Genomic DNA, 14,752 nt, shown 5'->3' on the forward strand with positions numbered 1-14,752 from the left:
CTTTACTTTGGAAATCTGTTCAAAGGCTTAAAGGTCCAGTGGAAATTGTTCAGAGTTAAAACTGGCAATCAGAGGTCAGCAAAGAACACACCCTGCCTCTGAACTTATAACCAAACAAATGTGATTCAGCATTTCTCAAATCTAAAATGATGATGCAGCCAATGCATGAGAAGATGGCCTTCATGAGAATGAACCCAACAAGCAAACCACAGAAGATGTGGTAAAATGTCCCACACGAGCATTGATTTCAACATTGTGCTGTGGTCAGTTTGCAGTCGCATGCTTTCTCTGCAAAACCCTATACACTATTAGAGTGTGCTGAAGTACACAGTTCACAACTGGTTCGGACCAAAACACCAAACTCTACTGCTGTCGGCTCTGTAGTTTTACACTAGTTTAACACTTTTCCCAGCGTAATGGCACTCTTTACAGGTGACCCCTAGCAACAACATACTGATCAATATTCACCTTCTGTGAATTTCAATCATGGCCAAGAGCTTAGAATGTGTGGGCCAATTAACTAAATTGAAATTAACAGATAAAGCTATGGTAGATGTAATTTATGTAACAATAAACTGTGTGCGAGGGTGTAAACCAGTGACAAAAAGTACCATGTTGCTGAATGAGGACTTTTTTTGTATACTTATAAAACAACATAACAACATTATACAAATATGTATTTAGCAGACATATAGATATAATAAAATTGTGACTCATACTTTTAAATGTGCTGTAATTTCTTCACGATTTGGATGGAGTGACTGGACAGAAATAGAGTAAAGGCTGGAAATCTAGATAAGAAGGTAATAAAACCTTTCTTCCTACTTACACACTTTGTAAGTCCAAATCTTGGCCCAAAACTACATTTTTATTTTGAGTTTTCTATCAAAGAGACCACTCCAAAACACCAAGAGCGTGCCAGGAGCGTGCAACACCTCCTGAACGCCTCTCATGGTCAGTCTGTGGTGGGCTCAGCACTGAGATGGCACAAGCTGTGTGTCATTTCCTGTGGGACAGCAAGGGACTGCGGACACTCTCTGTACTCTCGCTCACATCCCCCCACCCCACGCCCACTCTCTGGCAGGCGAAGACAGAGGGTGTCAAAGCCTTGCACCTGGGATGCCCAAATGCCAGCTCGAAGGCTTTGGAACCAGGAACCTGTTTTTCAACCCAAATCCCGCTGTGACAAAACTAAAGCAGAGCCCCTCTTCCTCAAGCTCACCTCCCAAGGCAATAAGATTGCTTCGCCCCCTGTGTTCACAGCAGAAGGCAGAGGGCAGAGAGGGAAGGCATGGCTCCGTGGGACGCCACCAGGCGGAAATGATCCTCTGTGTGCCAGCGCTGAGACGCCAACATGACAGAAGAGCCAGTAGTATGCATGAGGTAAGTAGTACTAGCCACTAGCCAATATCACAGGGCTGTCCCTCAGAAATAAAGTGAAACCTAATGAATGATGATGATGAGTGAATACTCTGGATTTTGCAATATAGCAATGTGATGAAGGTGTGAATGACATATTTCATGTGGCAATGAAAACCCAGTGATCCCCAAAATGAGATTGCATAAGTAGGCACCCAGGAGGAGGCAGGCCATGGATAGCTGTCAATCACCTTTCACTATGAAAAATACCTCAAGACCTCTGCTTCACTGCTGCAGACTGTGGAATAATGACAGTCTCTGTGGGCACTCTGCGGAATTCCAAATGGGAGTTAGGAACGAGGTAGTTCAATCAGTGGGAAAAGGTCAAGTGCATGCATATTCTCTCTCCTTCCTCCGTCTCCATTCCGTTTTCCCCAAGTTCCACTTTATGCCCTCCACCTCCAGGGTACTGAGGCAATCAGGGGAAAGGTTGTTATTTCTGCTGCTGCTCGTGACCACATTTAAATATTCAACAGAAAACGCTGCCCACGTTTTTTTTTTCCTCCCCTACCTAACAGCCGTTGGAAAATCATGCTGCAATTTGATACAGCCAGCTAATTCCCCTGTTATGTCTCACAATGCCTCAGACAACAGTGGAAGAGAGGTGGCTGGAGGTCATTACCTGAGCATATTCCCTCTCACTGGTGGTGTAGCTTAAGGAAGGGAAGCTGCTAGAAGCAAAGCAAACTAATGGCTCTGGCAGCTCCGCCTGCAGAGGCACAGGGCTATTAGGAAAACTACAATCCCCAGGTGAAACCCCATGTCATGTCCCGAGGCGGTGTGTGATATGGCCAGGTTGTCTCTGTCGATCAAGCCAAAAAAGGGCTGAACCTGGCCTGACATGGCATGAACCTGGGATATCAGGCCTTCTGGGAACTTCTCATCTCCACCCGAATGATTGGCACCTCAGGCCTCCTGGGTGGTGTCACAGAAAATTACGGCTTCAGGTGAGCTTGTGTGTATGTGCGTGTGTGTACATGTGTTCACGTCTCTGTTACAAGAAGACACATTCTGGACCTCACACCAGTTGGTTGGAGACATTCAACTGGGGAAAAACTGGTTTTCTGAGCTTGTTTTCACTGCAGTTGCATTCATCATGATGTGAAATAGTTTGTCTTAATTAGGGTTACATAAGTCATTGCAATGCAACCAAAAGTATGCTGAATCACTGCGTGTGTGTGTGTGTGTGTGTGTGTGTGTGTGTGTGTGTGTGTGTGTGTGTGTGTGTGTGTGTGTGTGTGTGCATGTACATGTGCGTGTACGTGTACGTGTACGTGTACGTGTACGTGTGCATGTGCATGTGCGTGTGTGGATTGCAGCCAGACCCTGCTGGGGTTAGAGATACAAGGGAACACCCAGGTTTAGCCCAAAGTCTGATCCAATCACAGGACAAATATGGGAGGGGCAGCGACCTGTGTGGTTAATGAGGACAGAACCTGCAACGGGCCTGGATAAAGAGCACAAACATGCACAGAGAGTGTGACAATGGCAATCTCATAAAATGTCATGCCTGGCTCAAATGTAACCACTAAGTAATGAATAAACAAATGAAAACTTGCTGAAATCTGAAAATATATAATTTTGGAAGATAGCCAGGCAGAAATATCCCCATCAACCAGTTAAGTGAGGGATTCTGGACCTGTTATACTTTAGCTGACATGTGGCAGAGTAATTGCTGTCTGGGCCAGAGAGGAGACAGGGTAGTGGTGGGGGCTGCTGGGCCTCCTGTCCAGCCATCTCAGTGTTACTCGTCACTGGACAAGTGCACCTCCCTCTTCCCTCCAGGAGCAGTGCTGTTACGCTCACCCCTGTTCCCCGGACCTTCAGACCCACAGTGGAGGACGATGATCAAGAAGAGAGATGGGTAGCGAGGGAGTTTGCCACTGGCCGAGGGTGGCCAAGGTCAGTGGCATTCATTGAACCTTTTCCCCTTGCGACCCTTTCTCTCTCATCTGTCTGGATGGGTGCCCTCTCTCTGGGGCACAACATGATGAGAGGCCCTGGCTCCGCTGCCGTCTCTGCCTTTCATGTCTCCATCTAGGGCAGTGGTAGAGAGACGTGGAGGGGAGGACAGAGGAGGGGGCAAGCTACAAATGTCACCCATAAGGGGGGATTTAATTAAAAATGACAGGGGCTGGCGCTGGAGAGTTCAGCCACATATGTGCGGAATTTGGGTGCAGTGAAAGCAAGTGCCTATGATTTATAATTCAAGTAATGTTCTGCACTCCTTTTAATTCTACGGCCAAAAAAAAAAAAAAAAAAAAAAATCGAAAGGCCGCCTCTGTGAGGCTAATTCAATATGATATTTTTAAGGGCAGGCGGTCCTCTCTCTCTCTCTCTCCCACTTGTCAGTCTTTCCCCTTCTCCCTCTGCCACTCCCTCCTTTCTCTCCCCTGCACTCCCTGCTCTACAGTACCTTACCCACCCCCCCCCCCCCCCCGAGTCCAGACACAGAGCGGGCTGTGATAATGGAAACATCCCGCTCTCCGCCTCCCGTTTCTCCCGCTAAGCTCTGTGCGCTTGGGGGAAATTGATTGTCTGGCGAACCGATCTGAGCGCTTCCAGCTGATGGTAGAGCCAGTTAAGTCCTTTTTTATTAAGGGGTATGAGGGATTTTTAATGGGAGTCGCATCAATGATCTGTGCAGCCACTCGGCATCTGCATGCAGGGGCTTTTGCTAAAACCCTCCTCGCCCTCTCATCCCAACTGCTCTGCCACCCTAGTCCTCACACACATGCGCACACATCTCACTACTTTCGTGTAAAGGACAGCAGATGCAAATGACACACCTCACCTCTATATCACTGCCAGGTAATCCCCCTCCTCTGCTCTCACTCACTCTGTCTCTTTGAGGGGTGTATTCTAGTATTCAGCCTCGTGTTAAGAGCCCAGGTCACCTTACCCACAACCCCCATTCCACGTTGGCACAAACTGGGCCACGAACAATCAATCATGGGGACCTGCTCAGCATGGTGACCTGAGTGTGCCCACTTCTGCAGCCAGACCCACTGTCTGCCTTTCTGCACCCCTTCGGGCCTGGATGAACAATTGCCTTATTGAGGCCAAGAGCTACACAGTGGTGGAAATCCAACACTTGCTCCCCCCTCCCCCTCCAAGGACAGAAAGGAGGCTATTATGTTCAAACATCCTCATTATGAACCTCAAGTCAGTCGCTGTGGTAGTCTTTCAATCAAAGGGTTTAACAGGTGGAGAAAGAGAGGGAGAGGAACAGAGAGGGTCGGTAAGAGGGAGGGCAAAGGGAAGACTGGAGACTGTTCTTTTTCTCTATTGATTTGAGTCCTGACTCCCACTGGCTGCTCCTCAATAAAGGACCCTGAGAGGAAGTGGGCTAATCCTGTGAAATTGGAATGAAGGAATCGATTAAGACTGCTGAGGACTCCTTCCATTTCCCTCCCTTCCTCTCCATATTTACCTTCTCTATTTTGTGCAGTTTCTCTTGTCCTCCCTTTCACTTCACCTCTCTCTGAAACCTCATTAGTGAGCCCGGTTGAACCCCACTCAGCTGAAGAGCTGCCTCTTCCAAATGCACTTGGAACTCTGTTTATGTCTCTTGTTTCTGTTTCACAAACATATATACAGCTCCATATGAAACATCCATACAGACTAGCAACATACAACTCCGGATCTGAGGAGAGAGGCAGCACCTGGTCACCTTGTTATTTGTGACTCTCCTCTCCTCTGTAGGAGGCAACTGGAGTGTGATGTTGAGCTGAGAAGTAGCTAATTGGCCAGTGAGAAGCTGAGAAAGAATGCAGGCAGTGCTTTATTTCTTCGTCTTTCACTGGGCTGGTTACAGGCCTGATACAATATCCCACTGATGAAGAAGCACAGAACCTGCCATTCCCACTAAGCCTCTCTAAGCTGAGGTAAAAACTGGTAGGTTAGTGTTCCCCTGCTCTCCATCCGCCAGTCCTTTTAATCGGCTTGAGGTAGCTCGTAGGCCTGCCATGTAAACAAAGGCCACTAAAGACTCTTGGAGCGTTCAATAAGGAGGAAAGACCTTTCTTTCCCTCATCGGAAAACATACTCTTATTGTAAAAGGTTTATCCAAAAGCTTCAACAAAATGCACCTTCCAGATGCCTGACTCCCATAGCTCTCTCTAATCTCAAACTGGTTATAACTAGTTTCGCCAGCTCTGTAACAGTTTTCAGCTTGCTCATCTCTGTCCCTTTACACCATTTTGTGAGTGGACAGAGGGTGGTGCTCGGGGAGCAAACAGAGCAGCTGTCATGCTTTACAGGCGGCCGGCACAGCCAGGGCCAGACACTGTAAATGTTTACAGACCCTCAGGGTCACCCAGGGCCAGTGAGGCACGTTAAACACTGTCTGTTCAGCCCTGTTGCCACGACTGCACAATCAGCACTGCTAAACAGCCCCCCTCACAATGAGTAGCCAAACAACATGGAAATCCAAGGTCTAAGCGCAGAGCGAATGAAACTGTTTAGAATTCCTCAGAGTAGCGAGGGAACACAGTGATAAACAACAGAAACCGGAAAGTCTATTTTCCTTTGCTTATTCACAGTAGGGATTAACTACCCGTTTCTATCATTCACCATGACCGATTAAATACAAACGACAAACACAAGCCTCTCTCATTCATTAGTTTTGAGCGAGCTGAACACCTGACCTCCAGCGCTCCCTGTCACTTTGTTAACTTACATTTCCGTCCAAGGGCTTGCGGGGCCTCCAGGGTCTTGCTGGCACACACCGGGTGCTGGGGTGGAGGGTTTTGCCTCCTCTGCAGACAGGCCAGCATGGCGAGGTGGGCACAGTACTATAGCCGGGGGAGTTCTGCGGCAAACCTGGAGCAGAAAAAGAGAAAGAGAGGAACGCTGAGTATGTTAAGCAGGATGATTCGAGGTCAAAGCTCCATGGCTGTGTCCGGTAAGCCGGTAGGAGCTGGCCCTGGGCTAGATGGTGTAAGGTTTCTCACCCAGGCTTTAATTGGGAAAGCATGCCTACAGCTGCCTGCCTCTCAGCTCTGTGTGCTGAATGATAAACACACACCTGCACTGGGGCAGCACGGTTGACACGGGTTCAGAGCACAGTCCAGGCCAGTCACTCTGCAGCTTCAAACAGCACATGCACACAGCCATTCAACCGCATCTCCCGTCTATGAAACCATCCTCAAAACAAACACACAGGCACACACAGAAAGTAGCAGCACTCAGGCACATTCCTTCCAGGGCAGTGTGTACGTGGTGATTGATGGCGTTATCTATGGACAGCAAAAAAATGGTAATGCTGAGAAAACAGCAGTCTGTCTGCTACAACTTAACATGCAACAGCTCTGGGGGACTGTCAGGAAAAGCCTGGGGGACTGAGCGGTGTCTAGATGTATGTGCAGGTGTGTGCTGAACCGTATGGTTCCGTGTGTGTGTGTGTGTGTGTGTGTGTGTGTGTGTGTGTGTGTGTGTGTGTGTGTGTGTGTGTATGTGTGTGTGTGTGTGTGTGTGTGTGTGTGTGTGTGAAATGCGATGGGTTGGGAGGGAGAGACTGCCAACCGTACATCAGGGCTAGTGACGGCACTAATCAATCTCCCTCTAGGCCATAAATCTCTAACTCTACACTCCCCCTTTTCCCCACAGCCACCTTCACTCATGAACAGGGAGGCAGTTGCTGCTAGTTTCCTCTCAAAAAGCCCATCACAGCCCCAGTGGAAACACAGGACACAGTTATATATATATATGAAATCCTACTTCTCCCTCACCAAGGACCCTCAACAATCACGTAGCATGGTAGGTATCATTCATCAGCAACATACCAGTGTCACATAGCACAATGATGACTGATTACTAAGTCTTCTACTTGGATTATGTGTCAGATGAGCACAGCTAAAGCAAACCATTTAGGTCCAGAGAGTGTTTTTATGTGATAAGGATCGAGATTCTCTCTTCTATAGTTCACTTAACGGATATTGTTTGGTTTGAAGGAAACAATGTGCTCACTGCAGACGCCCAGTCTCACCTAAAAAGCATGGCTGTCTCTGTATAAAGCATTGCTGCCTTAATCTTAGCTCTGCATGTGTTTGAGTCTCTTGTCCAAAATGCATCGATATGAAACACTATCGTTTCCATCTGGGCCGGTCTCCTCCCATATTAAAACAAAGAACAGAGGCAAATATTTCATCTGTGCTGTCAGCGCCAGCGTCTCCTGCCATGATGCGTGGCAGATTATTGAAAAATGATTTCTCATGCGCCTGTCACAGGCTTGTCCCCTGTTATTTATTTTCTCAGTGAATCACTAAATGAACATTTAGCCACCTGCCATCAGTCCATTACTTAGTTTTATAGATTATCATTTAAAGAAAGCAATTATAATGATTACGAGATAAATTAATGACAGTCCATAAAGCGCCTGCTCCTGTTCTTTCTCATTAAAGGAATAAAGCAAAATATAGATCACCCGTGAAAAACATCAACATATTAAACCACTAATAGAAGCATTCAATCAAACTAACCTTTACACAACATGTTTCTGTAATAGTTGATGTGGGAAAACCACCATTTAAAAAGGTAAGATGAGTTTAAAAATACATCTATACAATATATGTATGTGCAGTTTTATGAATGTTAGTGCTGAAAAGGTTTAATGGAATCAAATAATTCACACATATTCAAGAAGGTTATTTTAGTTTAATAAATGTTTACTTTTCAGACCATGCTAAATCATCTCACCATTAACAAAAATAACTATGATACAGTCTTTTGTTTGAGAAGATGAGTTTGACAAATTTCTTCTTGTGATTTCTCACATTCTGCACCCACTAAATGTGTTGACTTGTAAAATGTAGATAGTACCATTTAAAATATAATTTAAATCTGAACTGACTGGATTTTCAGGTTTAACAGCTGCAACTGCTCTCCTTACACAGATGGCGTGTAAAGTGCTAAAGTTTGGATTGAGAAATGGAGGAAGGAAGCATGATCAACAACCACAACACAATTTACTGCCTATAATTAAGGTTAAATGCCTTTCCTGGTTTGAATAGTTCAAAAAAGATTAGAAGCAGGTGTTACAGAAAAAAGCACCACCCCTGCAAAGGATTCAGTCTTTCACTAATAAAAAAGATTTTATAATAAAACATTTTTTACAAGACATTTGACCTCAGACCCTGAGGCTTTCATAACACACGTAACACTATAGGTCAAAATAATGTATTTTAAAAATGTGTCAGTAGTAGCACAAAGCAACACTTTTAGCACAAACCTGACGGTGTGAAAATGGTGTTTCACAAAAAATGCTTCTCCCTGATAAATGTAACTAAATCTTTAGACTCAGAATGTATTGTTAATTACACAGTTCACTGTTTCTCTCACACACACACACACACACACACACACACACACACACACACACACACACACACACACACACACACAACACACACACACACAAAACACACACATTGCAGATGGAATAGAGGGGCCACTCTATTTCTCGCCAGGTGCTTGAGCAAAAAAGGTCGCTTGCAGTGCCATTTCCTCTCGCACACAGGCAGGCCTGGCCCAAACACACTGGCACTTTGAGCTCATTACTGGCTATTCACATAATCCTTTCTCTGTGTCCTCTCTGTAAGGATACTAATTTCACAACGAGCCCATCCTCACAGCCCGTTTGTTAAAAGATAGTGGTTGAGAGAGAGGAAAGGGACACATGGTGTAGATTGAGACTAAAAGCTAGACTTAACGGGGGGATACCTCCACAGTTTTTCCCTCTGAAATGAAAGACAATCGTGTAACTACCCTCCATTTTTCTCCATTTGCTGCTCACCAAATGTATTCTGAGGCATTATACTTTGCTGAAAGAGACCCACTTTTTTCAATTCAATTTCAAGAACCAATTTTCTCCTATTATTGACTTTAAGAGCGAGGCAGAAGGAGCAAGTCTTTGGCTTGTTTGTCATGTTACCCCCTTTCCCCTCATCTCCTCCTATTAGGTTATTGTACTACTTAGCAGATGTCTATCAGAGGCAGAAAATTATCTCCAAACCAAAAACCCCTGTGACCCATCATCCAGCTTCCCTAAAATCATGCCCAGGTCACGAAGGTGCTGGTGTGAACACACACACACACACACACACACACACACACACACACACACACACACTGCCCTACAAGCCGCTCGAAAAACCACCTGCACTTCACTCACTCATCAAATCCACTCACAGGTCTCCTATTACACCAGTGCGGGGATATCTCAAAAGCCAGGATGCCTATCGGCTCTTTGCCGTTCTGCTAACGCTGCTGCGGGGTTTGCAATGGGGGCGGAAGATCAGTCCCATGAGATGAGCGAATAAGCTGGAATCAAGAGGCAGTGGGCTATTTCTAAGTTAAAAGGTTCTTAAACTGCAGCGATCAGAGGAGATGACTCCACGCGCCCAAAGCTGTCTGCCCAGATAAGCTTCCTGCCGAGTGCGGGGTGTTACAGGGTGGTCATGGGTGAATAAACAGAATATGTGTGTGTTTTGAGCTAAACATGTCAGGTGAAAGACAGAGTGAAGCAGTTGATACTGGGTATTGAAGCTCAATATGTTTTTGTATGGGCTCAAATGTGTCTGAGTATCAAAAACTGTACCAAAAGATGGCATTTAATGTGGTCAGAGTCATTGTTTGCTTTTGATCAGATGATTCCTGTATGCAAAGTTCTTGTATGGCTGCTTTTTTTTGGAAAAACATTTAACATTTGTGACCTTTGGCTTCTTTTGTCAACTGAAAGGGTTTTGTAGAAAAAATCTATCCTAGGAATTATGTTCAGATTAGATGTAACCGCAGCTCAGGATTTATGTGTAGTGTCATGTAGCGTGCCCTATATGTGTGCCTTTTTATTAACTTTCCTAACCTTAACCATGCTGTAACCTCTAACCGATTATTTGCCATAACCACAAACTTTACATAGCGTTTACCATACCGTACCTACATGTACAGATGCAAGAATTTCAAAACGTTAGCATTAGATGTAAAAAAAAGAAAAACTTCATAAATGTTGTAATCTAAGGTTTTGCAGAATCGTCCAGTGCCAACGTTCTTGTCTGGCAATAAAGGTGTTACAAACCATGCTAATATTTCTCAAAGTAACATATCAGAAAAAGGTATCATGTTGGTATTGATTTTGAAACTTAAGTATTGTATCAGCATTAATAGCAAAAAAAAAATATATTCCCAGCCTTACCTAACATTATCCCTCAGTGATCTTTATAGAGAGCAAATCGCCAAGCTTCTATAGATGTTTGACTATCTTGGTTAAAGTGTCTCCAGTGAAGCTCCCCCTTCCAGTGGAGGACCAGCCGTGGTCCGGGAGCCTGGCAGACAGCCTCCACAATGAGTGAAGGCGGGGCTTCGACCTAATTGAATGGTGACCCTGCCATCTCTCTGTGGGATGCCCCATGCAGTGCTTTTAACAAGCTGCTGTGTCTCCCCTCTTAATAAGCCCAAACAAGTTAATCCAATCGACACACTCAAACCCTTTCTTTTTCTTTAACAAGGCACTGCCTCTACCCCCTTAATCCCCAGCTCCCCCTTTTCCGTCACCATACCGTCACATGAATGGAAGGAGAGTGAAAGGCTCCATTAGGAAGGACTGGCAGTAAACCCCTACAGCTTGGCACTTTTAACACATCCACACTAAATAATTTGCACTCATACTGTATATTCAAAACACACACACACACACACACACACACACACACACACACACACACACACACACACACACTAATACTCACATGTGCCTGATATAAAACTGGTCTACTTGGACATGGCACACAATGAGAGGGTTATGTTCGCTGACCCTGATCCACACACCAACAACAAAACAACACACAAACAAAAATTCTGAGGGGACGATTGCCGACAGGCACGCACTCTGGGACATAAAAAAAGGCATTGTTAACAAACCCTCCCAGCTCCACAAACAAGAGCTACTGATTCCCTAACAATACAAGCCCCTGGATGCACTCACCCACCAGCTCTGCACAACCTCAAACCAGCACAATAAATAACCTGCACAACAAAAGGCCATTGTGTGTAAAAGCCTACAGTACAGTTTATGTATTATTGCCATGATATACTGCGTTGGAATAACATATTGGCAGCAGCTGATTCTTTTATATATATATATATATATATATATATATATATATATATATATATACACACATACAATGCAGCATGTCACTGTTATTGGGACTTATACAACATCGTATGCCGTGTAGTCGTATTTATAAGAGGTTTCTCTGCAGATTAGGGGCGTCTAACACACTCTATACACTTCTATATTCCAGTCAGCTTCAATAGCTTCACCCATGGGATGAAGAGTGAGGAATGTCTGGCAGTCCAATAGCAGCGAGTCGTCCGTCATCTCTAATCAAAACACGCCTGCCTAGACTAATGTCAATCCTGTAATAGCGATGACGACTAATTGACTTCACAGCCAATTGCTGCATCTTTGCACTGGGCTAGGTTTCATTAATGGTAAATAACGGGCTCAGAAGGCAGCAAGCCTTCATGACTGTGTGGTAACCACATTCAAAATGTAGAAGATGCAAAGAGCTGAAGTCAAGCAAATTAAAGTCAAATGAACTTTAGATTCATACAGAGACCCAACTCAGGTTGGGTGGATGTGTTACAAATACTGGGATGAGGACCGTTGAAGGTCCTACGAAAAGATAAAATTAGTATACTGTATTGAACTATATATTTTCAGCCACTACCTGAGCAGCATTCTGAGGGTAATATTTCATCTGGTCAGGTAGTGTGGCATTTCCACCAATCAAATTGTTTTGGTAGATACTAGCCTATAGGGATGGGGGGGGGGATTGATACAGCATAGTATGGAAAAAGGGTAATAAATTGCAATATATTGCAGAATATCGCAATATGTTTAAAATTGCAATAATATCGTATTGTGACAAGTATCGTAAAAATATTGAATTGTGGGGCCTCAGGAGGAGGTTATTGTTGATTGGGCTCTTTTTTTTTTCTTCTTTTAGGGTCTGTCACTGTTAGTGAGCATCCCCACGGTGGTCCAGCTCACATGGCACGTGCATAGATTCATAACATACTCTGCTTCCTTGTGTGATTTTGAAGGAAAAAAAAACTCTCCATATTTGAAACACTGTAGCAGAATTGTTCCTCTATGGCTACCCAAGCTAGTGAGGAAAACACTGCAATCTTAGAAAACAACCAGAGATGGCAATTCTCTAAAGTATTACATGTGCAGCCTTTGGTGGAGCTTACCACATAATCAGTTATGTAAGTCTCTGCATACTGCTCTTTTTACACCTACACTATAGGTGAGCAGTGCACAGGGGCATACAGTAAGCTAAGCCCTGATCAGCTTGACCAAGACATGAGCTGATCACATCATTTCCATAAAAGTGCCCTGAGTGTATAAACTCATTATGCTTGAAGCTCAACAACACTGTACAATAAAAATAGCAGTGTGACAAGACATTGTGCACAGTACATTACAAGAGAAGAAATTGAATCTGCCATTTAGAGCTTTAAAAAGCGGCAAACTTTTTTTAGCAAAGTGCAGCAAGATGAAAAACACCACGACGATAAACAAATCCACAAGCCATAATTGACATGTAGCCTTGGCTTGTATTTCTGATTTTAAAAGTTGTATATCCTGTGCCCCAATAACTATTCTGGAACCCAACACATGCATGCGATCCCACGCTGGGAGAGCCCCTTCGGTAAAATATGTTGGTTTCCAGCACAATACAACCAAGGTGCTCTTACAACATGACTGAGCCTCTGTGCTCCTGCGGATGCCAGGGAGGGACTTTGAGCAATGAGAGCGTGGCTTAAGATTGTCAGACAAACCACAGGGGAAACACATCTCCTTCTCCTCTTATTGCCTCAGCCTTTGTTGCATTGTTTTGCGAAGCAGCACCATCAGTTGTCATCTAACACCACTTTCACACAGAAACCCTGCGAATGTTGTGACATATTAAACAGATGTGGAGAGTAGCTGTGGAGTTTAAACTGAACTGTTGATCGCAGACACGCCAGAGTGTGTGAAAATACCTCTGCAAAGGACAATTTAAATCAAATCTGGCTGCAATAAAAACTAAATATCACTCTTTAAAACAGGTTTTTGCTGCAGATGCAACCTCACCAGGCAGGACTTTCAAACATAAATCACAAACCCTCCACACTAACGTCAGCCAAATATGAAGAATTAGCTGTGCCAGCTCGGTTTTAATGCTAGGCAGTAAACCTTATTACACACAATTTGTAAAGCATTGTTGATATTGCAAAATTTCTTATCCCAATGTGACACAATCCTTTATTGTCTCAGACAGGTCCATTCACGGCTTAACACACCAACAATAAAACAAGGGTTCTTTTTTTCCTCTCTACCCATCCTATGGTGGCTAACTTGAATATTCAAACAGTGTTCATTGTCTTTTTGTGTTGTGTTCATTGTTTGTTGTGCTGTCATTCCTCAGCTTGGCTCCTGAACTTCAAAGAAAGGATTATGTCAATGTATGATGAAATGGAGTGAGCAGGCGAGAAAAATGAGAGAGAGAAAGAGAGAGAACCTTCACGCAAAATGGCTCTGCCTCGAAATGTATGCTTATTAATGGGTGTTCAATAAATCAATGGAATATAATTAAATTCAAACAATGTGATTTCTTCTCTCACTTGCCGAAGCCTGACTCCAAACATCGCTCTCTGCAGGGCCTAAGGTGACCCCAATTCCCATGGTCCAAAGGACGACTCCGCCGTCTTTCACTGGAGGGTGTCATAGATCCAATAGTCAAGTCATGCATAACATTAGTGTGTTGTGAAGCCCACAAGGCAATCAAATAGTGCACCGTTGAAATGTTGACACTGATCTCATTTGATATATTTGAAGTGTGACAAAGCCATTTTTGCTCTGCTGTATATAAGGGACTATAAAAGAGAAGATGACACAAGTGCTCAGAGCTAAGCTTGCTGGAAAAGGAAGCACATATTTTCTCCCCATTGCAGTTTCTGTCTTTCCCTTTACTCCATAATGTGTGCTATCCAGCTGTTGTCATCCTGCTCCCTCTCAAAGCCAGCCCTGACCATGCCAGCAGAGGGAATCCAATTGGACAGAGTGGGAGGTGAGTCTACGGTTGGTAATCACCTGCTGGCTAAAGGCACAGATGGCACAAACACCAGCAAGATGTTGTCGTGCAGCAGCAATCCAAGAAGTCTTTCTGACAGGCAGATAGACAAACACAGAAACCTGAGAAACTCACAGCGAGCTGAGGAATCGCAGCATGCAGATTTGATGCCGAAACCTGGCAACCAGCGAGCTACCTAAAGTGGAAAG

At 44.5% G+C, this 14,752-nt stretch overlaps 1 protein-coding gene across 1 annotated transcript in view; it reads right to left on the bottom strand.

Moving 5' to 3' along the window:
- fam222a (family with sequence similarity 222 member A) overlaps positions 1-14,752 on the bottom strand; it is a 50,176-nt gene that overhangs the window by 17,261 nt on the left and 18,163 nt on the right. The window contains exon 2 of the mRNA XM_031308844.2: positions 6,101-6,243. Within this exon, the coding sequence (XP_031164704.1) occupies positions 6,101-6,197 (97 nt within the window). The 5' untranslated portion in view covers positions 6,198-6,243. The remainder of the gene's footprint in view (positions 1-6,100; positions 6,244-14,752) is intronic.

Source organism: Sander lucioperca, chromosome 2 (genome assembly GCF_008315115.2).
Source record: "Sander lucioperca isolate FBNREF2018 chromosome 2, SLUC_FBN_1.2, whole genome shotgun sequence".
NCBI classification, from domain to species: Eukaryota; Metazoa; Chordata; class Actinopteri; order Perciformes; family Percidae; genus Sander; species Sander lucioperca.